This window comes from Anabrus simplex, chromosome 1, assembly GCF_040414725.1.
Source record: "Anabrus simplex isolate iqAnaSimp1 chromosome 1, ASM4041472v1, whole genome shotgun sequence".
NCBI lineage: Eukaryota > Metazoa > Arthropoda > Insecta > Orthoptera > Tettigoniidae > Anabrus > Anabrus simplex.
Window position 1 is genome coordinate 290,130,301 of NC_090265.1, and position 24,712 is coordinate 290,155,012.

General features: G+C 39.2%; 1 protein-coding gene across 1 annotated transcript in view; it reads left to right on the plus strand.

The window, feature by feature from the left end:
• The window catches only part of LOC136864220 (ras GTPase-activating-like protein IQGAP1), a 565,781-nt gene that overhangs the window by 226,182 nt on the left and 314,887 nt on the right, over window positions 1-24,712 (plus strand). Inside the window, exons 9-13 of the mRNA XM_068226153.1 lie at window positions 5,032-5,179; window positions 6,375-6,496; window positions 9,532-10,326; window positions 13,091-13,673; window positions 16,036-16,193. Coding sequence (XP_068082254.1) covers window positions 5,032-5,179; window positions 6,375-6,496; window positions 9,532-10,326; window positions 13,091-13,673; window positions 16,036-16,193 — 1,806 coding nt within the window. The remainder of the gene's footprint in view (window positions 1-5,031; window positions 5,180-6,374; window positions 6,497-9,531; window positions 10,327-13,090; window positions 13,674-16,035; window positions 16,194-24,712) is intronic.

Sequence of the window (24,712 nt, forward strand, 5' to 3'; positions counted from 1 at the left end):
GGAAGTGTCTGAGGATATGCTTGGCTCGCCAGGTGCAGGTCGTTTGAGTTGACACCCGTAGGCGACCTGCATGTCATGATGAGGATAAAATGATGATGAAGACAAGACATGCACCCAGCCCCCATGCCAGCGAAATTAACCAATGATGGTTAAAATTCCCGACCCTGCCGGGAATCAAACCCGGGGCCCCTGTGACCAAAGGCCAGCACGCTAACCGTTTAACCATGGAACCGGACCTTACCTGCAATATGTCCAACACATCACAGTGCAACTAGCAGAACTTCATAAGGAGTGATGTATAAACCTCAAGAATCTTCAACGCCCAAATTATTCTTCTTGAACAGTTAAGTGAATTAATTTATGCATTTTATGCATAATGCAAGACTTTTACAACAATTTTGACTTTTTCACATTTATAGTGTCGAACCACTGTGTTTTCACGACATTTTTACAATTTCTATGAATTATCATAAACATTGTGCAACTCGTGATTTGGCTGAGGATGACCTTAAAAAATAGGTCTAAACTAATGCCAATAAATGTTTCATCCTTAATGTAACCCCCATTATTTGATTTTGTGATGTGGAAATATTTTACTCTTAATTTATAATTTTATTATTATCACTAGAGCCCGGATTTCCATGCAAATGCATGTTTTTAAATAAGCTAGCTACACTTCTCAAACTTTGCAAATATTCGTTTTACGGCTTAACAATTCCAAATAACCGTTCTTTTTCCGTGCATGTTTGCATGTTTTGGCATTTTTCGGAGAAAATTCATGCATAATGCATATTTGGAAGATTTTGGATTTAATAGCGCATATTTAGACGTTTAATATTGCATAATATGACTTTTATTCTGACTTTGACGCATATATATTGTTAACTTGCATCATAGTGCATTTTCTGAATGTTAGTTTGCAGAATTTGGGACAATTTTTCGCGTTGTAGGCTGCAGTATGTCTATTACTGAGAGACGGAGAGTATGTATTCCTGGCATCCTATATGACAACCATAGTTAGTAGCCTACATACGGTACAGGTCCTACAGTATAATGCAATTAACCAAACACTTTCTTATCTGTTGCTTGAGTAAACAGTGACGTAAGTCGGAAGGCCCCATGTCGAAATCTAATTCTTAGGAATAAGGTGTCCCAGTTTTACAGTTGTACATTGCTATAAATTGAACCGTAAATTGTGCATTAATTATTGACGGCTCATTTTTCGTCTGTTGGACGAACAAAAGAAACCTTGTATCGCACTTCTGTGGCGCCGCGTTACTGGGATAGCAGCTTACAAATTCTGGTTTTTCATTGAACCCTCTACTGTTGTTATCCTGGAATGTCCTACCTGGAACTCTCAATCGTCACACGTCTGTGTTATCGCAGCAAGCAATCGTTACCACTTATTGAGGACATTCAAATGTGTCTGCAATCATCGCATGGAGAAGCAGCTGCCGCAGATAGAGGTAAGTTGAACAAACTAATTCGTTCAAATCCTGATTTTGAATTCGTCAAGCTTATAAAAGACGTATTGTGGTGAAAATGCAAAAGATGTACAATTTGACCTCACTTTGTCCAAATGTCTTCATTGAATTATGCATCTATCACTTCTCGTGACGTAAAAAGATAATTTTCTGTGCTGAATGATAAATGGATGAGCTTAAATCAAGACAATTTGGAGAAATTAGGGTAGTTTTTGTTCATGTTTCAAATGGAACTGAATTTTGATAGTGCATATTTTCCAGTTTATTGTGCATGTTTTGCCATATGATAGTGCATGAATGCATGCATATTTTGAGATTTGATAGTGCATGGAAATCCGGGCTCTAATTATCACAGTTCAATACAGACCATTCAAAAAGAAATTCATATCACTTGAAACCCAACCAAATATTGATGGAAAGATCACTGCGGAACTTGAAACGCGGATCAGTTCATCACGTTACATCACCTTCCAATCCTGATCACCTGTCAGGATTTTAATAGAATGGTCATATTCGTCATCTTGGGATCTGCGAGCTGCAGCTTTATAATTCGCGGTAAAGCTTGAATGTCGTGCAGGACAGCTGGATGCGTTTTGTACATGTTCTTGCTTTCAAACGCCGAGAGGTTTACTGTAGTGTTTATCCAAACTCCAGTGGTACTGAACTGGATGAGATGACTATTTCTGGATGCAGAGTGAGGTGATTCAAAACCTGTAACGGTTATAGCCTTGTGTACGTTTCCTCAACCCAGTCGGGCCCGTCATCCTAATACTGGCAGTCCAGAGATGTATTGAAGCGAGGCAAATCTGTGTTGATCTTCCTTGCTGAAACTTCCTGTTCTTCGTTGCAGATTGACACATGATGGTATTTCTTGCATTTTTAGCAAGCTACTTTGCTTCTTTTGCTGCAATCTTTTGTATTGTGTCCTCGGTCGAGACACAAGAAGCATTGATGAGCAGCTCGTAACTTATCGATTAGTTCCTTAATGTTGGACACCTTGTAATAGTCTTGTGTCCAGTGGTCTTGTGGCTAACAGAATACCCATAATGCCGATGGTCCCTTTTTCATTCTTCTGTCCATTATTTTCGATTTCGCATTCACATGGTGAGTTCGAAATTGTCTGAAAAGATACAGTCTCCTCTAATTCGGTATGAGGTCATGGCACCTTCACCTCGTCATTCAAGAATTCCTTAAGTTTCATTATGACTTTCCAAGATCTTTTCTTTCTTAGAATATATGAACCATTGGCGGACAATATCCTCCGGTAACACACATATCATCTTGGGAGCTAGCATCCATCCGTAGTCGTCAACCTTTTCCCCTAATGCTCGTAATGCCTGTATGCACCTGTTACTCAATGTAAGGTCTATTTAAGGCACCGGGAGAAGCGTGTGATATCAGTTTCAGGGCTTCAAGATAATCCAGATGAGCCTGGATTATGCGATTCTTGTCTCCGTATCATGAAATTAGAATCAGTTTTGTCTCCTTGTATGCGTCGGTAGTTATTGCTATTCCATCAAACAAATCCCTAGGTTTATCCTCTTGGTACCCGCGGAGGAAGAAATGTTTGTTGAGGCTGGAAATTGAAGGGTTGCTGTCTACCGATGATTGGAACTGCTCTCAGAAGCAGGACCACTTCTCTGTGTCTCCAGAAAATGGCTCTAATCTGATGACGGGGAGTTTCATGCTATGCGTAAACTCCATAAAATCCATTTTTACCTTTACCTGAATAGTACATTTGGAAGTCACCGCTTTTTAGTTCTCCACATCCACCCCATCTCACTTCACACATTCCAAGTACATCCAAAGTATTTCTCCATCTCATATTTAGCGTTTTTCTAATTTCCCTTCCTGCAAAATGGGTAGAACATTCCAGGTCCCTATCCACAATAATTTTTTTTCTTCTCCTTCATTCCATAAACCTCTTATATCCCTCCCGGAGATTTGAATAAGGGGAATCTTTACGTCTGGAATCTTTGACAAAGAGTCAATCTCATGAACATCTTGGGAAATAATGGCAGTGGTGGTGTCCCGTTGTCTCGCACTGTCCTCCACACCCTGTTGGCTCGCTGGCCCAGTTTCCTGCTGGGGTTGATCACGTAACCTTCCACTGAGTTGCTCATCTAAACATGGGCACCACATGTAGGTAGAGTTGTGGAGAATTAGGGTGTGAGAGGCTATGAGAACTACGGTAAATAATTGGTGTAGAAACCAGACACAAATTCCAAATATTAGAAGCTGTAGGAAGTTTTTTCCACTTTTCTCAAAACTAGCAGTAATAGATGTGCGCCTTCTCAAATAACCGATTTAGATGTACTTTAAAATGTGCAAATCTGCATTGAACATTCTTTGTTAAGCATACGGCAGTGAGTCGTACATAATGTTCCAAGTGGCACTTGTGGAAGAACTTCCCTTTAAGACGAGGAGTGATCTGGAAAACCTTCCATTAGTATTACACCCTCATAATGTGAAACAAGTTTGGGAACTTGTACAGGGTGATCGTTAGACGATGATCGACATTGCAGATGTAGTTGGTGTGTCATATGGTTTCAGTGCAGACAATCCTAAAGTTGAAATTGTGTATGTAGTGTGCTTCATGAAAGATTATCCCGATTGCTTACCCCTAGTGGAGAGAACATTGCTTCACACTGCCCCAGGATTCTGCATGTGTACCACAAATAATCCATCCTTCACGTTCAGGTTCATCACCTGTGATAACATGGATCTACTATATGACCCTGAGACAAAGCATACGTGCCAAAGCACTTTCAATGTCTCTGTTGCCAATTTTTGCAATTTTATGCAAAATTTCACATTGGCTTATTTCCCTGCTTTTTTGTCCATGATGTAATCTCAGACTAACACATGCACTCGTGTATTTACAAAAATACCACTATTACAACTCCCAATGTTAATGCAGCAATGTCTCCTGGCACACTGTCTTGTCAGGTTGGGGGCACTATAGTTGCTAGCACAACCCTGGGCTTCCATCTGTTCATGAACTACAGAGTTTGTCAGGGAACGTTTTGATCCAACCCTGTATGCATCATTGAGGCTTGCCTACAGATTGATGGACAATAAAATCAAACTAAAAGGTCATAAATTTTTCCTCAGTAACAGGTAACAGCTGTGTTCTGCATTGTGATCGTCAAAATGGGCATACATTTTTAAGTTCTGTTTTACTGGTAAGTTATAGTGTTATTTTTGTATTTTTAACATACTGCAAAACTGTTTGTTTCATTAAAAAGTTATCAATAGTTAAAAGTTTTGTTGACATAAGAAAGAAGTAATGTGTTAAATGGGATACAGCATAATTTTAAATTTAATTAAAATGGACAAAATCGGCAAGAAATGATGATTTTGTTACACACAAAAGGAAATGATTACCTGAAAGTGTAGCTTGTAGTGTTAGTTTATTGTGCCATTGAAATAAATGTGTAAATTAACTTGGCTTATTCTTTATTAAGTTGAGAGCGAGCCTAAGGGTAAAACCAATGTTGTTTAGATACTTGTAGCTACCTGTGTGTGAATATTTTTCTGATTCCAGGATGTGAACACTGAAAACATTGCTTTCTACACTGAGGAAATTTTGTCGGTTTTGAACAACCGGACTGATTTGGAAGTGAGCGACTATAGGAGAATTCTACAAACTTCAATTCATCAGAGTAACAAAAGAGCTGAGTATGAGGACAAAGGTATTTCTGCTTTCTTATCATATAGCTTTAGGTTTTAAGTGATATTTAATACATACCAAATTGTAAGTATAACTTAGAGGTAGGAAATACCATAAATAATGCAGCAGTAAGGGAAAATGTGAAGTACTTCATAATAGTGAACTTGAAGAAATTGTGGTATTGTGGCACGACTGAAATTATGGGAGTGCTTAAAATATTCCTAAATCACTAATTACAATATTTCACAAGAATGATGGTTGTGAGAGCAGTGTACAAATTGGAAGTGGGATATCAAGAAGGTTCACCATGGAATAAAGAAGGATGTTGAACAAGTTCTGCTCTTCTGCCTATTACTCATCACATTCATGAAGTTTGCTCTAAAAGAAATCAAAGAAATAGAAAAGGATGATCTTAGTGCCGTTGTTTTTGCTGATAATGTTGCTGTCTGGGGCAAATTGAGAAGAATCTTTAGAAGGAAGGCAGTGCTTTATTTCAACCGTTCAAGAGCAAGGCAGGCTATGTTAAGCCAGACATCCACCCCTGGTCAATGAAAGAAGTTTTAAGATCAAGCATGTGAGTAGTTTTGAACATCTGGGTAGTGCCATATCAGGTGAGAGAAGTGCCAAAATTGAAGTGTAGAACAGGGTGATGAAAGGATTAATTTTTACGAGCTAAACAGACCCTGTTGAAAATTTACCTGCTGCCAATCGTAGACATATAGTCTGGAAAGATGCATTCTAAATAAAAGAGAAGTATGTCAGCTACAAGCTTGTGAAATTGAAGTTGCTGTAGTCTGCTGTACAAAAAACAAGAAAAAGCAAGTAATTGAAGTTTAAGGAGAGACCTAAATGTGAATTTGCCATGGAATCTCAGATTACCAGTGCTATACTGTGCTGTAACATTTGCTAGTCTCAGAACACTTGTAGTACATCGAGTGGCAAGACTTTCGGTTTTCTTGAGAAATGAAAACTAGATTGTGGATCAGCTAGCTATTCTGTTTAATTTCACAGATAGAAACAAATTCAGGTAGAGATCACCAGGTGATCATGAAAGTTCTCTAGGTGTTGGGAGGGTAAAAATACCATTTTACCCACTCAAGATCCATTGTAAGTAGGTTTCTAGAGTGGTCGTGGTTGACTTTGCTGATAGCATCTGCCTACTGCCCAACTGCCCAATAACTTTTCATTAGGAACATGAAATACATTTTACTGTTCAGCTGTGAATCTTGGAAGATCACTAAACAATTCCCACATCATCTCGGTGTTCATGAATCGCTGTCTGGGGTGTATCCACCATATGGGATGTCCTGAAGTGATCACAAATGAAAACCTGTGGAAGGTAACCAACCAGAAATCCATTGATGTATAAATAAGGAAAATAAAGTGAGGAATAGATAGGATACACATTAAGAAAACAGGACAGAGCAGTTGAACTTAGCACACTGGGGCGAAACGCTGGCAAAAATGAATGAGTTAGCTGGAAAATTTATAATGTCCAATAACGGACCAATTATATTGGTATTACAGTCTAAGGTGGTCGATCAATAAACATATATTGTTGGCTCAGCTGTCGACCGGTCGAGTGGTACCATGCAAGCATACAGGCCCTTACATTACGGTGGCATAAGGCCGTAGCTTTGAACGGAGATTTTGAAAAATAGGGTATTGTAGCAAAATGATTGGGGAATAACATGGTGTATTTGAATACTCAATAAAAACAACATGCTTTTAGAAAATAAATGTTGAATTATATATTGAATTCCATTCACGCGCGCGCGCCTCGCGCATGTGTGTTACTTTGAAATGAACAAAATAACTTTTGTATTGTAAAGGTGGAACTTTTCACTAAAGATGTATTACTTACTCTCAAGTAACTCGTCTAGACTCCCTGCAGTCGTGTAAACTGCCTCGTGCTTGACTCAAGTCTGACCTCCTCCTCAGTGGCATACAGGTTAACATGCTTCTGGCTTCTTCTAAGGAACTTCCTCTTTACAAGGCTCAACAATTTGCTGGGGATATTGTTTTACTTCGTGTTCGGTTCATCCATGTTTTCGCTGTTGCGCCAGCATTGCAGCCTTCAGCTGGCACTCCACAATCTCGGCCTTCATTGTGACATTGTAGCAACTCATCAGAACATAACTATTGCTAACACTCATGATAAATTGTTTTGTGCACCTCGTGCCAGTCTTTGATTGACATATGTACTGTAAATTAACCCCTTAAATGGCTATTTAACCTAGCGCTGCTTCCAGGCGGTATTTGAATTGAAGCTCGAGGTTTAGACAGCATCAAGTTAAAAATTCATGATGTTAAATCTATGAAACATAATATCATGAAAATTTTAGGGTTACTTACTGAAATCATGTCCAATGCTTTTCAGTAATATGAGATATCTACAGTTCAGGGTTCTCCATAACTTGCAATATTTTCAAAAGTATATAATTTGGTATTTGTTTCAAGTTGATTTGCAGTACAAAAAAATATATTTTCTTACTAATACTCGGTCTAAATATATACACAGGTACTAAAAAGGTCCTTCCATGTTTACATGATTATTTTTGTATGACATTCCTTGAAACAAAACACGAGACACAGCCCAACTCCACAGTGTGGACACCAGTACTCTGTGTCCTTCAGTTTGTTCGTTTGTGTCTTACATAGAGTACATTTCCCTTTTGAAATTGGCAGGATTTTCTCAATATAATGCCTTTTCACTAGCTTTGCTGGTGGAAGGTTTATCTTGGGGCATCCAGAATTACGGGCAGTTATTTGTGGTCTGAGTCAGTATAATTTATTTTATCAAATCTAACCTGTATGCTTAGTTATCATTTGGACTGCTTTTTCAAAACAAAATGTGTGCATTGTGTATTGACACATTCGAGATACGGTTAAACAGTTTTAAATACTGTACCACTTTTGTGAGCTTCATCTTTCCACGGGATGTGGCTGTGTCATTTCGTCCTTCTTGTCTATTCCTCCTATGTGGGAATTGTATTAAAAAATACATTTAGGTTTCTCAGTTTCCTTTCCCCTAATTGTTTTGCAGCAAAGGAAAGAGCCATCCCTCCTTATCTATCCACTTCCAACGGCATTACTTCGTTGCTTTCCTAAACAATGGCTTTGCCCATCTTTAGCTTTTTATGTCTGACTGAATCCAGAATATTCTTTTCTGAGGTACCAGCAGTATTCATGCCCCTTTCTTAAGAAGAATAGAAAGTGATGTGGAATTACAATGAATGTCCATCCAAAGTGTAGCCACAATTTTTTTTTAGCTCTTCAAACTATTGGGTACCTGAACTGAAGGTGCAATATCTGTGTCAGCCCTCTGTAAACAATAAATTACAGCAGATACCCTAAAGAGGATTCACAGAGCTCAAAGGTTTTGATTCCAAATTTAGCAGCCTTTTGGAAAATATAATTTTTTATTCCAAGTCTACATTTTCAGAATGTAAGCAACTCATCCACACAAATATTTTTGTTGGGGATGTAGGCAGTTTGAAAATACTCTGTCTAAATATATACACAGGTACTAAAAAGGTGTTCCTTCCATGTTTACATGATAGGGGTAGGTTGTCCTACTCAAATGTCAACCTCACCTGCACGTTGTGCACCCTGCTTTCGACTGACGAGGGTTTGGCGACCGAGCGACTCCCGGGATAAGGAGTTCCCCTCTGCTATGCCAACGGCTCCCTATGAAGGCAGATGAGCTGGCAGAGGCTGGGGCACTCTCTTGCCCTTGAGGTGGGAAACCACCTCTAAAGGCGGAAGAACCATATATGGTCAACAGCATAGAAAGTTTTCAACAGCAGACCAGGTGTAGGGACAACTGAAACTTCCCTGGCGGCTGGGAAGGCGGACGAAGGCTGCAGCAGTCTTGGAGCCTCCAGTCATCGTAACTCTTATGCCACTGGGGACAGGTTCCGAGTCTGTCAAGAAATATGTGATTGTTGATGTGCAGCAGCATTCCCACACTAAAAGATGTCACGCACAGGCGTCTTCTGAAGAACTCAACACATACACTACAAGCCCTGCGGCGATTGGGGAGTTGTGGCGGGAGCAGGATTGTGTAATCTGGGAGCTCCTAGTGACGAACTGGCATGAAGGTGACGAATGTGTGATCGCCGTTTCTCTTGAGAGGCGGTAAAGCAACTTGTGTGCTGCATTCGTGACTGAGCAGGCGTATTCAGGAACCACTCTGCTCACCCTAAATGGGGAGGGGCTATAAAAGGTGCCCTAAATATAGTCAGCCTCAACACATCCCGACTGGGAAACCGCGCCTAGAAGGTACACCAGCGGTCTAAAGAAAATAAAGATGAATTTTGCAACCTGGAACATCCGTACTCTAATGGATAATGATACAGCTAATTCTCAAAGGCTCTAACAAGTGTTGATGACTGCTGGACGGACCACCGATTTATACGGTCCACGATGACCCTTCACATCCACGAGCAGCGAAGGAAACAGAGGAAACTTACGAGACGTAAAATGAACACAGACCGTCTCAAAGATCATAGCACTAAAGTAAAATTTCAACAACTCCTAGGTGATAAACTGCCAGATGAATATCCTGAAAGCACTGAAGAACACTGGGCAACACTGAAGACTGCAATACTGTCAGCTGGTGAAGAATCGGTAGGTCACCTTAGAGTCAAAAACCAAGACTGGTTTGATGAAAATGACCAAGAAATACAGACTCTAATAGACAAAAAGAGAGCAGCACCTCAAGCTTGGCAGATCAATCCTAGTTCACTCTCTAAGAAACGAGAATATCAAGAAGTGAAAGCAGATGTTCAGAGGAAAACCTGTGTTCTGAAAAACAGCTGGTGGACGAAGTCTCAAGAAAGGCAACATCTAGCCGAAACTAACAACACTAGAGCTTTTTTCAGCATGATAAAAACCGTATATGGCCCAACAGCTCAAGGATTAGACACTCTTAAATATAGGGATGGTTCTACTCTTCTAAAAGTCAGCAGTTCCATTAATGCACGATGGAAAGAACATTTCCATGAACTGCTGAACAAGGATCCAGCGATCAACATAGTAGAAATTCTGAAAATCCTGCAAAAACCTACAAAATCTCACCTTGGCGAAGTACCTTCCTTACAAGAAGTTGAAAATGCTATTAAACAGCTCAAAAATAACAGAGGTGTCAACTATTACGGATTGTCCGTAATGAGTACGGATTTCACTTCGCGATTACAGCATTACGGTCGAAGGGGAAATTATTACGGAAAAGCAACCTTGTCACGATAAAAATTAATTTCTGCGAAAAAAAAAAGGAAAGAAGTAAAAAATGTTCAATCTCTTAGAGCATTACTGGTCAACCCTCCTCGTTTCAATGTTTGTACGTTGGCTACTAAACATATTTGGTAGGGGCCGATGACCTCGATGTTAGGTCCCTTTAAACAAGAAGCAGCATCATCATCATCAAACATACTTGGCAGTTATTTGGTCGTCCCTTACTTTTGTTTCCCACGAGCGTTGTGAAATCATGACCAGCTACATAGATATACGCTGCTCTCTTAGCTAGAATGACGCGCCAATGACGTATCAAGTCTGCCGTGAGGTAGGCTCTACTCTACTCCTTACTACTCGCTACTCCTGCTCTGCCGTTCTCCAGTGCGCGCTTTCGGCTCTGTCATGTGCGTAGAAAGAATAGTATATTTAGTGCATTTCAATTCTAATTATCCTAGACGTTGATTCGAAAAGTATTGATTGGTTTTGTGAAATGAAGCGGAGCAATTGTCAAATTGCATCTTCTTCCAAGAAGACAGCAGTGTTACAGAAATATCAAGACGGTTACACAAAGGAATGGCCATGCTTACTTGCCTCACATGTTAGTGAAAACTACGTGTTCTGCAGTGTGTGTTCGTGTGATTTCTCTGTGGCTCATGATGGACGAGATGATTGCAGAAGATGCATAGAATCCAAGAAACATCACACATACGGCTAATCAAAATTACGAAACCAGTCTGTTTCATCATTCTTCGTAAAAAGTAATGAAACTGCGGTGACAAATGCCGAATTATTGTTCAGATCATTCATTTTGGAGCATAATATTCCATTATCAGTTTCAGACCACGCTGGAAATTTGTTTAGATCAATGTTTCCCGACTCTAAAATATCTCAGAAATATGGTTGTGCAAGAACTAAAACCTCTGCTTTAGTTCAATACACAGCTTCTGAGGCAAAAAAGGAAATAAGTGAACTTTTGCAAATAACGCCTTTTTCCTTGGCTACTGATGGTAGTACGGATTGAAATGCAGTTAAACTTTATCCTACAGTTGTCTCTTTCTTTAATGCTCAGAGAGGTCAAATATCAACTCTTCTATTGTTATTGTTAGAGAGTACCGACAATACCGGTGAGGGAATTTTCTCTGTTATTAATAGTGAATTGTCTTCTTTAGCCATTCCATGGGAAAATTGCATTTCTTTTTCATCTGACAATGCATACACAATGATAGGGGCAAATAAAGGTGTTGCCAAATTTGTGAAGGACAGGCATTCTTCTGTTTATGTCCCGGGTTGTTCATGTCGTCTCATACACATCTGTGCACAAAAAGCAGCAGCCCAATTGCCAGTCAATGTAGAGAACTTTTTGGTTCAGTTATATTACTATCTTGATAAGAGTTCTAAAAGGCAAAACACGTTGAAAGTTCATCAGGCTGCTTGTGGCACAGAGGGTCACAAAATTTTGAAATATGTTAGTACCCGTTGGCTCTTGCTTCTTCAGTCTATTGATAGAGTTCTTGAGCAGTGGGAAGCTTTGACACTCATGTTTTGTAGTGAGACCCACCATAAAAATGAGACCACCAAGCAGTTTGAAACTGTGAAATCTTTCATACAAGACCCACACTCAAAACTGTTTTGCTACTTTCTTCAGAGTACACTTCCTGTTTTTAACTCTGTGAATATATTTCTGCAACAAGATGCTCCAGCCATATATCTTCTTAGGAGGAAACTTACTGGTCTTTTAACTGACCTATTGGTCAGGTTTGTTCAGCCATGTTCTCTTCAGTCAGAATCTACCTCCCTTTTGAGTGTTGAATTCAAGAGGAGGAAATACCAGAAAGCCAATGAGGACTTGGTAATTGGAGCAAAAGCTAGGGCATACTTGAAAGATAATGACTGTGATGAAGAGATGTTTTATAATTCTGTAAGAGCTTGCAGTTACATTACCAGGAAATTTCCCCTTGATGATTAATTTCTTCATCATGCCGAAGTTGTATACATCTCTCTCAGAATGAAGGTTTCCTATTCATCTCTTGAATACTTTGTTCGAATATTCCCAATTTTCGTCTGAGAAAGTGAACATGACAAATTTTGAAGATGAATTTGCAGTTTACCAGTGTGATACTTTCCCGGAATATATTTTACATGGACCAAACATTGATGTGAATTGGGGCAACATTGCAGAGCTTAAAAATGAAAGTGGACAAATTAAGTATAAAACCTTAAGTAATGTTGTGTTTGCAGTACTAAGTGTACCTCATAGTAACTCTCCCACAGAAAGAGTCTTCAGTGTTGTTAGGAAAAATCAGACAGAATTCTGGCCTACATTAAGTACATCTACACTGGAATCGCTTATGGTTCTGAAGACGAAAATGTCATCTCAGGGGGAAGTATGTTACAAGAAAACCTACACCGAAAAGCATCTGCTGGGTGCGAAACAAGTTACAAATAATTTTTTATCGCAGAACTAACAGGTAATGAGAAAAATGTTATTGTGTAATGTGATATACTTTAGAATAGATTGCTGTAGGAAAGGGCAAACGGGATGCTTTGGATTTGACCCGTAAACGTTTTTGGTGATGGGGGAGAGGGGGGGCTGCGCGAGTTAAAAATGGGATTACTGATAACCCCCTTCAAAGGTTGGCACCTCTGAAATAATAAGGCTGCCGGATCAGATGGAATTCCTGCTGAATTTTTCAAGGAAGGTGGACGAATTCTTGCTGAACATACACTAATGCTCATAGTCAAAATATGGAACACTGAAACAATACCCCCTGATCACAGAGATGCTCTGATAGTTATGATCTTCAAGAAAGGAGACAGAACTGACTGTGGTAACTACCGTGGAATTACCCTTCTGTCTGTTGCTGGGAAAATACCCGCTCGAATTCTATCCAACCGCCTGGTACCTCTCGCTGAAGACTGCTTACCTGAAACTCAGTGTGGATTTCGACCCAATCGCAGCACAACAGATGTGATTTTCTGTGCTAGACAAATGCAGGAGAAATGCAAAGAACATCTACCTCTGTACATGGCATTCATAGATCTTGCCAAAGCCTTTGATTCGGTTAAAAGAGATGCCCTGTGGAAGATCCTAGCAAGAATAGGCTGTCCTCAGAAGTACATAAATATTCTTCGATTGTTGCAAGATAATATGAAGGGCATGGTTCTTGTCAACAATAACCCTGGAGAAAATTTTGAAATCACTGCAGGCGTGAAGCAAGGTTGTGTGATAGCTCCCGTTCTGTTCTCAATATTTGCTGGGACTATACTTCATCTTGTTGGTGGGGAAACTACCAAAAGGCATAGAAATCGAATACAGGACTGATGGAGGTTTATTCAGTCTCAGTAGACCACGAGCCAGGACCAAACTTTCCACTACATCCATCATTGAACTTCAGTATGCTGATGACAATGTCGTTCCTGCAAACTCTGAACATGATTTACAAGCAATCTTAAATGCATTTGATGAAGCTTATATAAGTATTGTCCTAAGCCTTAACATCCAAAAGACTCAGATCCTTTACCAGCCTGCAGCCAACTCCATCTCCGTATGCCCTACAATCACAGTCCAAGGCAAAGTTCTGAAGAACATAGAACATTTCTCATACCTTGGAAGCCATCTCTCAGCAAATGCAAATCTTGATGATGAGATTCAACACCGTCTCAAATGTGCTAGTATGGCTTTTGGTCGTCTTCGGGTAAGGATCTTTGATAATCATAATATCAGCACTCGGACCAAGCTTTATGTGTACAAAGCTACCGTTATACCATCTCTTGCATATGGATGTGAAACGTGGACTACCTACAGGAGGCATATACGATGCCTGGAAAAATACCATCACCGTTGCCTGAGAAGGATCCTGAGGGTTAAATGGCAAGATTGATGAACTAGCATCAGTGTTCTGGAAGAAGCTAACTCCACTAGCATTGAGGCCATGATTATCAAGCACCAACTTCGCTGGACAGGCCACATCGTTCGCATGCTTGAATTCAGTCTTCCAAAACAAATTATGTACTCCCAGCTAAAGGATGGTCATAGAAAATTGGAAGATCACAAAAGCGTTACAAAGATGCACTAAAAACCAACATGAAAAAGTGTCAGATGAAAAACTAACAACTGGGAAGCTACGGCACATAACCGCACAGTCTGGTGTCGCAATGTCTGGGAAGGAACTCAGCGCTTCGAGCAAGAAAGGCGGAGAATAGAAATTGACAAGCGCAATGCAAGAAGACAATGTCAGCTCATGAAGAAAAACCAAACTACACAGCCAGAACCTAACAGAACAAATGTGTATCAAAAATGTGGGAATATCTGCGGTTCTAGGATTGGCCTCTACAGTCACCTAAGATCTCACAAAAAGTAAGTTCTTCAGGAAGACAATCGTACTCGTTTACGAGGGATAGCCCATCATGTATCACATGTAGAATTGTCTACAAAATGTTAATATCGCAAGATGAGTTCAAACATGTCCCCTGCCGTTACTTGAGGGAATAAAGGGGTTTCTAAAATCCACCACTGATGAAATAGCTTTTCAGGGTAGGTTTCTACATTATCTCCTTCAACATTACAAGCCCCAAAAACATAAATTTCCTCCCGTCACTGGCTCAGACTTCCTGGTGCGCATTCTTGGTTTCGGGGGCGGGGCAAGTATATATTCTGCCTACCTATTTGTCTCTCGAACAATTAGGTCAATCAGTTTGTCATCAAAGAACAGCAGAAAAGCATCTAAAACAAACTTGAAATGCTTTTTAATACATGGCACACCTGTGAAGGAAATCTTTTGTGGGCTCGTGATGAAATTTACCTCTCGAGACAACCAGTAAACAGCAGATACAGTTATTATAGATGAAGCTGTTTCTTCTTCATCTGTGCTGTCTGCCACTTTTGCAGTAACCTCTTGCTGTGAATAGTCACTGTCTTTATCACTACTGAAAATATTGCTTCCTTGTACATCATTTCCACTGCTGTCATCTATCAAACCAAAAACCTCTGAGTCCATATGAGAATGAGACGGCCTGGCTATTCTTTTGCAACTGAGTAGCCTCCAACATGTGAAGCAAGCATTCTCTAAGTATTCTCGAGATGGCACCCTCATTCTAAAGCAATTTCCTTGAAATTCAGTAAGTGCGTTTCATATTTTATCTCTGATTGATAAGTCAAAAGGAAAGAGAGAGAGTAAGAGAGAGAGAGAGAGAGATATCAATTTTGTATTAGTTCTAATTATGGAATAGAGATGGCAGGATAGTACATACTTGCTCGATCCTGCAAACCTGCAGTGTTGCATGTGTAACAGGCATTCTACCTTCTGCCTACACACCAGCCTCTCATGGTACCTTGAACCAGGTGAACGAGTAGTGTCCACTGCACATACAATGTTCATCGAACTGGCTTTAATGGTTAAGAGATTCATAGAACTTGCCTCTATTCTTCACGAAGGTGCAGTAATTGACTGCCATAGTTTATTCATCATGAGATTTGACTTATACTCTAACATTAAAATATTCTTTTATTGCCATGAAAATATTATATGTATTAACAAAATATCTATATTAGCAAGAAGTGTTTTTATATGTTTTTAAGTTGTTCTTTCCCTTATAGTTGTCCTGCTTTAATTCCATACTGACGAAGGTATTTCTTTCCAGTCTCTCAAGCAGTGAAGCTAGTGAATACTGCTGTCATTGAAGGATCCTTGCAAAGTCTGCATTCAGCATTGGCAAATCCTGTTCTTGCACTCCAGTTTAGCAGCTTTGCATTACCTTTGTATTTGGAAGAAATGAAGGCTGATAGATTAGACTCTGGCGTAAGTTAATTTATGAGATATTTGCCTTTAGCATAGAACATTCTGTGTGTACTTGTGTTTAACAGGTTATATTGTTGATTTTGGACTTTGTGGTGTAATTGAACTACAGTAAATACACCAGCCAGCAAGACAAGTTATTCTTAAGAGCGTACCTGCCAACCCTTCCGATTTACCCAGAAACTTCCTGTTTTTTTTTACTTGGTCTTCCGATTTTCTGTTTTATTTTTACTTCTTCCTATTTTTGACCAATCCGATTAAAAATACAAAAACAATGCATAGGAAAACGAAAAATTAAACGATAAGTTTTTCACAAAAGCAGTTCAAGAAGCAATATAAGACAATAGGGATTAGCACTGCGCGATTTTAAATCATAAAATATAAAAGAAGTCGAAGATTTACATTATAAATTTTTGTACCATACTTTAAAGCTTATTTTTAACTTATCATTGGCTATTGTATATTTCTTGTCATGTGTTTTTATATTGATTTTGGGTATTTGTAATTTACAACTTTGCATCATTAGTTGATGATACAGAATTAGTGTCGAAACCAGTACCATCCTTTGGTGAACGGCATGTGATAAAATTCACATATCTCACTATTATTGTATTGAAAAGGTGGATCCAAAATATATTTGATTGTAATCCCAGTTCAATACGAAACATAATGAAATTCCTAACTTTCAAAAATAATATATAAAGTACCACAGACAAGTAACAGACCTTGCAGAAAAAAAAAAAAGTTCTTCAATAATGACTTCGGGCAAAGAAGAAAATAAAAAGAGGCTAAACTGTGTCACATGTGGACGGCTGTCAAATGTAAGGAAAAAAGGTAATGATCCGCACAGAAAAATAAAATGCCTATCTCCAAAAGAGCCCAAAAGTAAAGGATAAGGTTACTGAAGATAAAGTTGGAATTTAACAGGACAATTTGGGGCAAATATATGTTGATAAGTAGAGGAATTAGAGATTGTAATAATTTATCAAAGGTGAAGTTTAACAAATTTCTAATTTTTTTGAAGTAATTTTAAACAGACTAGATAAAGAACTGTTACGGAATCTGTTATCTTCGCGACAGCCCTAAATGCAGGCCGATGATTGATTGATTGATTGATTGATTGATTGATTGATTGATTGATTGATTGATTGACAAAAGATCTACCCACATAATTACCAACGAAAAATGACCAATAATATTGGGAGGATGAAAATATAGTGAACACAGCCTCCCAGAACAGGAGACAAATTAAAGGTAGCCGTAATTAAGAATGCATCAAAGAATGCAAGGCGATAAATTTAAATGGGCACTGATTTGCCTGCACATGTACTGAGAATTTACATACATATTTATGATCTCAACAGTTGGCAATCCAAAACTTATTTCGTAAACACAGATGTCCAATAACATGAAAGGGAAGGTAAAATAATAATACATGTAATATTAACATTGATGCTAGACATAGCCTTAGAACAAAAAGCCCATAATTAGCGTGTCTACAGGTAATATTACGTGCCAGCCCTGTGGTAGCCGCTTTGAGTACTTAAATCAATCACTGCTGATCTGCATTTAGTGCAGTTGCCCAGGTGGCACATTCCCTATCTGTTGTTTTCCTAACCTTTTCCTAAATGATTTCAAAGAAATTGGAAATTTATTGAACATCTCCCTTGGTAAATTATTCCAATCCCTAACTCCCCTTCCTATAAATGAATATTTGCCCCAGTTTGTCCTCTTAAATTCCAACTTTATCTTTATATTGTGGTCTTTCCTACTTTTATAAAAGCCATTCAAACTTATTCGTCTACTAATGTCATTCCACGCCATCTCTCCGCTGACAGCTCCGAACATACCACTTAGTCGAGCAGCTCTCCTTCTTTCTCTCAATTCTTCCCAGCCCAAACTTTGCAACATTTTTGTAACGCTACTCTTTTGTCGGAAATCACTCAGAACAAATCGAGCTGCTTTTCTTTGGATTTTTTCCAGTTCTTGAATCAAGTAATCCTGGTGAGGGTCCCATACACTGGAACCATACTCTAGTTGGCGTCTTACCAGAGACTTATATGCCCTCTCCTTTACATCCTTACTACAACCCCTAAATACCCTCATAACCATGTGCAGAGATCTGTACCCTTCATTAACAATCATATTTATGTGATTACCCCCATGAAGGTCTTTTCTTATATTAACACCTAGGTACTTAACAATGATCCCCAAAAGGAACTTTCACCCCATCAACACAGTAATTAAAACTGAGAGGACTTTTCCTATTTGTGAAACTCACAACCTGACTTTTAACCCCGTTTATCATCATACCATTGCCCACCGTCCATCTCGCAACACTATCGAGGTCAGCCTGCAGCTGCTCACAATCTTCTAACTTATTTATTACTGTATACAAAATAACATCATCTGCAAACAGCCTTAACTCTGATTCCACTTCTTTACACATATCATTGATATATATAAGAAAACATAAAGGTCCAATAATACTGCCGTGAGGAATTTCCCTCTTAATTATTACAGGGTCAGATAAAGCTTCGCCTACTCTAATTCTCTGAGTTCTATTTTCTAGAAATATAGCCACCCATTCAGTCACTCTTTTTTCTAGTCCAATAGCACTCATTTTTGCCAGTAATCTTCCATGATCTACCCTATCAAATGCCTTAGATAGGTCAATTGCAGTACAGTCCATTTTGCCTCCTGAATCCAGGAGATTGGCTACATCTTGCTGAAATCCTACAAGCTGAGCTTCAGTGGAATAACCTTTCCTAAACCCAAACTGCCTTCTGTCAAACCAGTTATTAATTTCGTTTTGCAAACATGTCTAATATAATCAGAAAGAATGCTTTCCAAAAGCTTACATGCAATACATGTCAAACTGTCTGGCCTGTAATTTTCATCTTTGTCTTTCACCCTTTCCTTTATACACAGGGGCTATAGCAACTCTCCATTCATTTGGTATAGCTCTTCCGACCAAACAATAATCAAATAAGTACTTCAGATATGGTACTATATCCCAACCCATTGTCTTTAGTATATCCCCAGAAATCTTATAAATTCCAGCTGCTTTTCTAGTTTTCAATTGTATCTTACTGAAAATGTCATTGTTATCATAGGTAAATATTAATACTTCTTTAGTATTACTCACATCCCCTATCTGGACATTATCCTTGTAACCAACAATCTTTACATACTGCTGACTGAATACTTCTGCCTTTTGAAGATCCTCACATACACACTCCCCTTGTTCATTAATTATTCCTGGAATGTCCTTCTTGGAACCTGTTTCTGCCTTAAAATACCTATACATACCCTTCCATTTTTCACTAAAATTCGTATGACTGCCAATTATGCTTGCCATCATGTTGTCCTTAGCTGACTTCTTTGCTAGATTCAATTTCCTAGTAAGTCCCTTCAATTTCTCCTTAGTTCCATAACAATTTCTAATTCTATTTAGTTCCATCCTGCACCTCCTTCTTAGTCTCTTTACTTCTCTGTTATAATATATTGGATCTTTACCATTCTTTATGACCTTTAAAGGTACAAACCTATTTTCACATTCCTCAACAATTGCTTTAAACCCATCCCAGAGTCTGTTTACATTTTTATTTACCATTTTCCAGTGATTATAGTTACTTTTTAAAAACTCCCTCATGCCTGTTTTATCAGCCATATGGTACTGCCTAATAGTCCTAATTTTAATACCTTCCTTTCTTTCACATTCATTTTTAACTACAACAAAAACAGCTTCGTGATCACTAATACCATCTAATACTTTGGTTTCTCTATAGAGCTCATCTGGTTTTTGATTAGCACCACATCCAAAATATTCTTCCCTCTAGTTAGTTCCATCACTTTCTGAATCAGGTACCCATCCCATATTAACTTATTTGCCATTTGTTGGTTCATGCTTTCTGTCATTCGCATTATGTTCCCAATTGACATTTGGTAAATTTAGATCACCCACATCAATCACGTTCCTTTCCTTATCGTTTCCCACATAGCTGATTATCTTATCAAATAATTCTGAATCAGCGTCAGTGCTATCCTTTCCCCGGTCTGTACACTCCAAAGACATCAAGTTGCCTATTATCTGTAGAGATGAGCCTTACACCCAGAATTCCATGTTTTTGATCCTTAACTTTTTCATAGCTTACAAATTCTTCTTTCACCAGAATGAATACTCCCCCTCCTGCCATTCCTATCCTATCTTTACAATAGACACTCCAGTTCTGTGAGAATAGTTCTTCATCCATTATCATTTCTCAGCCATGATTCAACTCCTATTACAATATTTGGTAAGTATATATCTATTACTTAATTCGATTCCTTTGTTTACAATGCTTCTACAATTGAGCACTAACATTTTTATGTCATCCCTACTTCATTTCCAGTTCCCTGTTTGCTTAACATTGCTCCCTAGGCCACCCTGTTTCTCTGAATGTACCTGTCTATAACGCTTCTACACAAGTTTCCTAACTTACATGTACCACTGCGGTTTAAGTGAACGCCATCTGAGCGCAGATCCCCGTCACCTACCCACCCATTAGGCTCTAGAAATCTCACTCCCAGTTTCCCACATACCCACTCCGTAGTCCCATTTAAATCCCCAATCACCTTCCAGTCAGTATTTCTCCTACACAGTATTCTACTGATAACAATCTCTGCTTCCTTAAACTTCATCCGTGCTGCATTTACCAGATCCCACACATCCCCAACTATGTTGGTACTTATACCTGCTTGCCTTACGTTGTTAGTAGCAACGTGAAACACTACCACCCTCTTCCTTCTCTTCTACTTTTCTCAACATCTCAGTCTGATTCGTGGATAACACTACCCTGGTTCCCTTTCCTCCACACACTTTCCTCATATGTCTAACAATGGTATCCCCCATGACCAGAGCCTCAACCCTACCCACCTCATTTGAACCCCTCCCTTCCTGGTCAGCCCTATCTTCTCTCACTGCTGCAGAAGCTACTTCCTTCTCCCTTTTCTCCCTCCCATGACCCTGTTCCACCTGTCTTTTCCTTTCCACTACACTACATTTCCTACCTTTTCCCTTCCTCCTACTTCCACACATATCAGCAACAGTTCCCTGTTCCTCATCCTCCCTCGGTTGTTCTACCTGCAGTGACTCGTACTGATTTTTCACAGACACCTGTCCCGAATTCTGATCCTGAATAGAGCCCTTAGCCTGCAATCTCCTTCCCCTTAAAATATTAGACCACCTGTCTTCTACAATTCCCCCATTTCCTTCCCATCCCTACACCTACTGTATCCTGTACATTATTTGAGGGAGGCCTACTTTCCTTCCTGTTTTCTGAGAGAATCCTAATTATCTCCCTCCTGGAGAGGGCTAGTGAGTCAGACGACCGAGTATCTCCCAGCCATATTGGAGGGCATGGCTGACATTCCCATATATTGTTCTCTTGGAGATAATTATTTTAAATGATCCGATTATACATGTTCATGATGTAATTACAAAGTTCCAGAACATTAAGACATGGCAGAAATCATACATCCCTCCTTGCACGGGTATAGTTGCTGTGATGAATTGGTTACATATTTTCCACAATTTTATGTCGATAACACCAAATTATCAATCGCATTTCTGTTGGAAACTCATACTAAGATGATAGTTAATTCTTTAAAATTAAAATCAATGAGATTACTTACTGGGACGGTCCATAATGAGTATGGCATGGCTTACTCCATGTGGTACATTATCCTTGATAGGAATAGGTAAAAAGAAACAAGATAAATTCCTGGATGGCAGAAGAGAAACACCAAATTTATTTTACAGGAATATTATCCAGATCACCCTGGATCAGTTATCTTTGCTTTACATCGAGCAAAGTCCCCAGATTTCCAGTCTGTTATAAAATGTCATACTAGACATGCTAGCGGTAAGAGCTAGTGGAAGTTACTGACTTTCAACGTTTTACTACAGTCTGCAAGCAAACAGCACAGTTCATGCATACTACGGAACTGCATTGTTCCTGAAGATCACTACTAGGTAGAGTAAGGATGCAGTATTTGACACTCATAGAGACTATGGAAAAGTTCTATCACCATTGAAGGTCAGGAAATAGTAATGTTCACAAAGAGATCATATAAATAACAATAAAGATCTGGGCAGGTATTGACACAAATCTTCAAAATAGAGAATATTGTCCAAAAATAATTGCGGCTGACAAGATGAAACCACACAATGTTAGTGGTTGAAATTGGGTCACCGAGCTAGATAGCTGCAGTCACTTAAGTGCGGCCAGTATCCAGTATTCGTGAGATAGTGGGTTCGAACCTCACTGTCGGCAGCTCTGAAAATGGTTTTCCGTGGTTTCCCATTTTCACACCAGGCAAATGCTGGGGCTGTACCTTAAGGCCACGGACGCTTCCTTCCCGCTCCTAGCCCTTTCCTATACCATTGTCGCCATAAGACCTATCTGTGTCAATGCAACGTAAAGCAGCTTGCAAAAAAGAAAAAGAATTTGGGTCATTATTGAATTATGTACATAATATCAGGACTGATCTTATACCATTAACAAAAACATTGTTTGAAAAAAACGAAGTGTGAAAATGTTAATATGATGGAAAGTTACGTCAAATGTAAAATCTTTGTTGCATGGAACTATACCATAACTCTACCTTTTTTAAAATCATTATAATTGTACTTTTTTCACTGCTGGTAAAGAAACATTTCAGCCCAATGCAGATATGTTTGATTTTAAGTTTGAATGATAAAAAAGATGCATTATGTGTTTTTCTTTTCAGTCATGTTCAGATATTTGTGCAAGCACAAAATATTAGTCGCTGTCCATCGTCTGTGTTATTGACTTTTCATGGGGAGTCAGAGTGACGTGGGTGGTCTTCAGATATGGAATCTATTTTTAAAACAAACCCCAAGTCCTTATCTCACTTAGTTTTTAATTTGTAACAGGGGGAATGTCTAGTTTATTTTGATTTTACACTTGACTCGGTTGGCTGGCTGGTTGAACTGCCAGTAGGGATCTCCCAGAGAGTGTGCATTTAAATCTCCCTTTCAGTTGCATGCAGTGCAGTGTTAGTTGTACCAGTGGTAAAATAATAAATTAATGAAAATGAGAGATAAATGTACAGTTCTTGAGGACGAGTGGATTGTGCATGTGTAGTTCACGAGTTCGTGCTCAAGCGTGAGGTTTCTTAGTCCAAAGAACAAAGGCTGAATGGTGTACAATTGCTACTCAAATTAAGATATTCCATAGGTAAACTCAAGGGAAAAGAATGCAGTATTACAATGAGTTTACTGGATAATTATTTAAGGACAGTGAATATGAATAGTGCAGTTAGAGAAACGGTTAACTGGACAGGTTATTCCAAAAGAACGATCTGTGCTATAAGGATGGAACACACACAGGGTTGTTGGAAAACTCCTGGCATGATAAGGCTAAAAACAGGGTAATGGCAGAAAAATCACTGGGTGTCTCACTCTTTTTTGCTAACCTACCACAGACTTTGAACAAAATTTTGACTGGCGTACATAGATTAAAAATGAACCCACACTTTCCATTGTCAACTCAGTTAAACGTAACTTAAGCTTCTCAGTCTGTCAAATACACAAGTTAAATATACATATTACACTATAACATAACTTTTTTTTAAAAATTTAAAAATAAATGGTTCATGGTGTGGGTTACTCCTGGCACGTCCGTGTTCGTGCACCATGGGCAACGGCTGAGTGGCCTAGTAAGTGGTCCTGAGAATCGGGATACCAGCTGCTATGGAATGGGAGTAGGCATCTCGGACATATTCTGAGTCGTGGCCCTCCTTATGCTCAGGCGGCTAGGACTATACAATCCACCTGTGGTCCCTAACCCGTTAGAGGAGAGATCCTCGCTTGGACTACGTGTAATTGGGGTAACATCCTGCGTCATGAATTTACCTAGCTCAGAATATTTTCAGCAAGCCTCAGACCTATGGGAGTAATGGAGTCCCACTCTCATTTTACAGGCGAGGGACTCCTTGGAAACAACTTGGTGAACAAAATGGAATTAGATGGGGAGCTGTCAATATTAATGGGGGCATATGGAAGAAAGAAAGTAGAACTGTCTGAGTCAGCAAAGAGGATGCATCTGGATGTGCTAGGCATAAATTATATTCGGTTAAGGGGAGATAAGAAGGAAGACATTAAGTGTACTTGACGGGTGTTAAAAAGGGAAGGGTGGACTATGGGGTAGGACTGTTTATCAGGAATACTCTTCCACGCAACATTGTTTCTGTTAGGCACATCAATGAACGAATGATGTGGGTAGATTTGGCAGTTGGAGGAATTAGGACGAGCATCATCTCAGTGTATTCACCATATGAGGGTGCAGATGAAAATCAAGTTGACAAGTTTTATGAAGCCTTGAGTGACATCATACTGTCATCAGCAAGGAGAGGATAGTGCTAATGGGCGATTTCAATACGAGAGTTGGAAATATAACTGAAGGATACAAAAGGGTGATTGGTAAATGTGGGGAAGATATGGAAGCCAGTGGGAA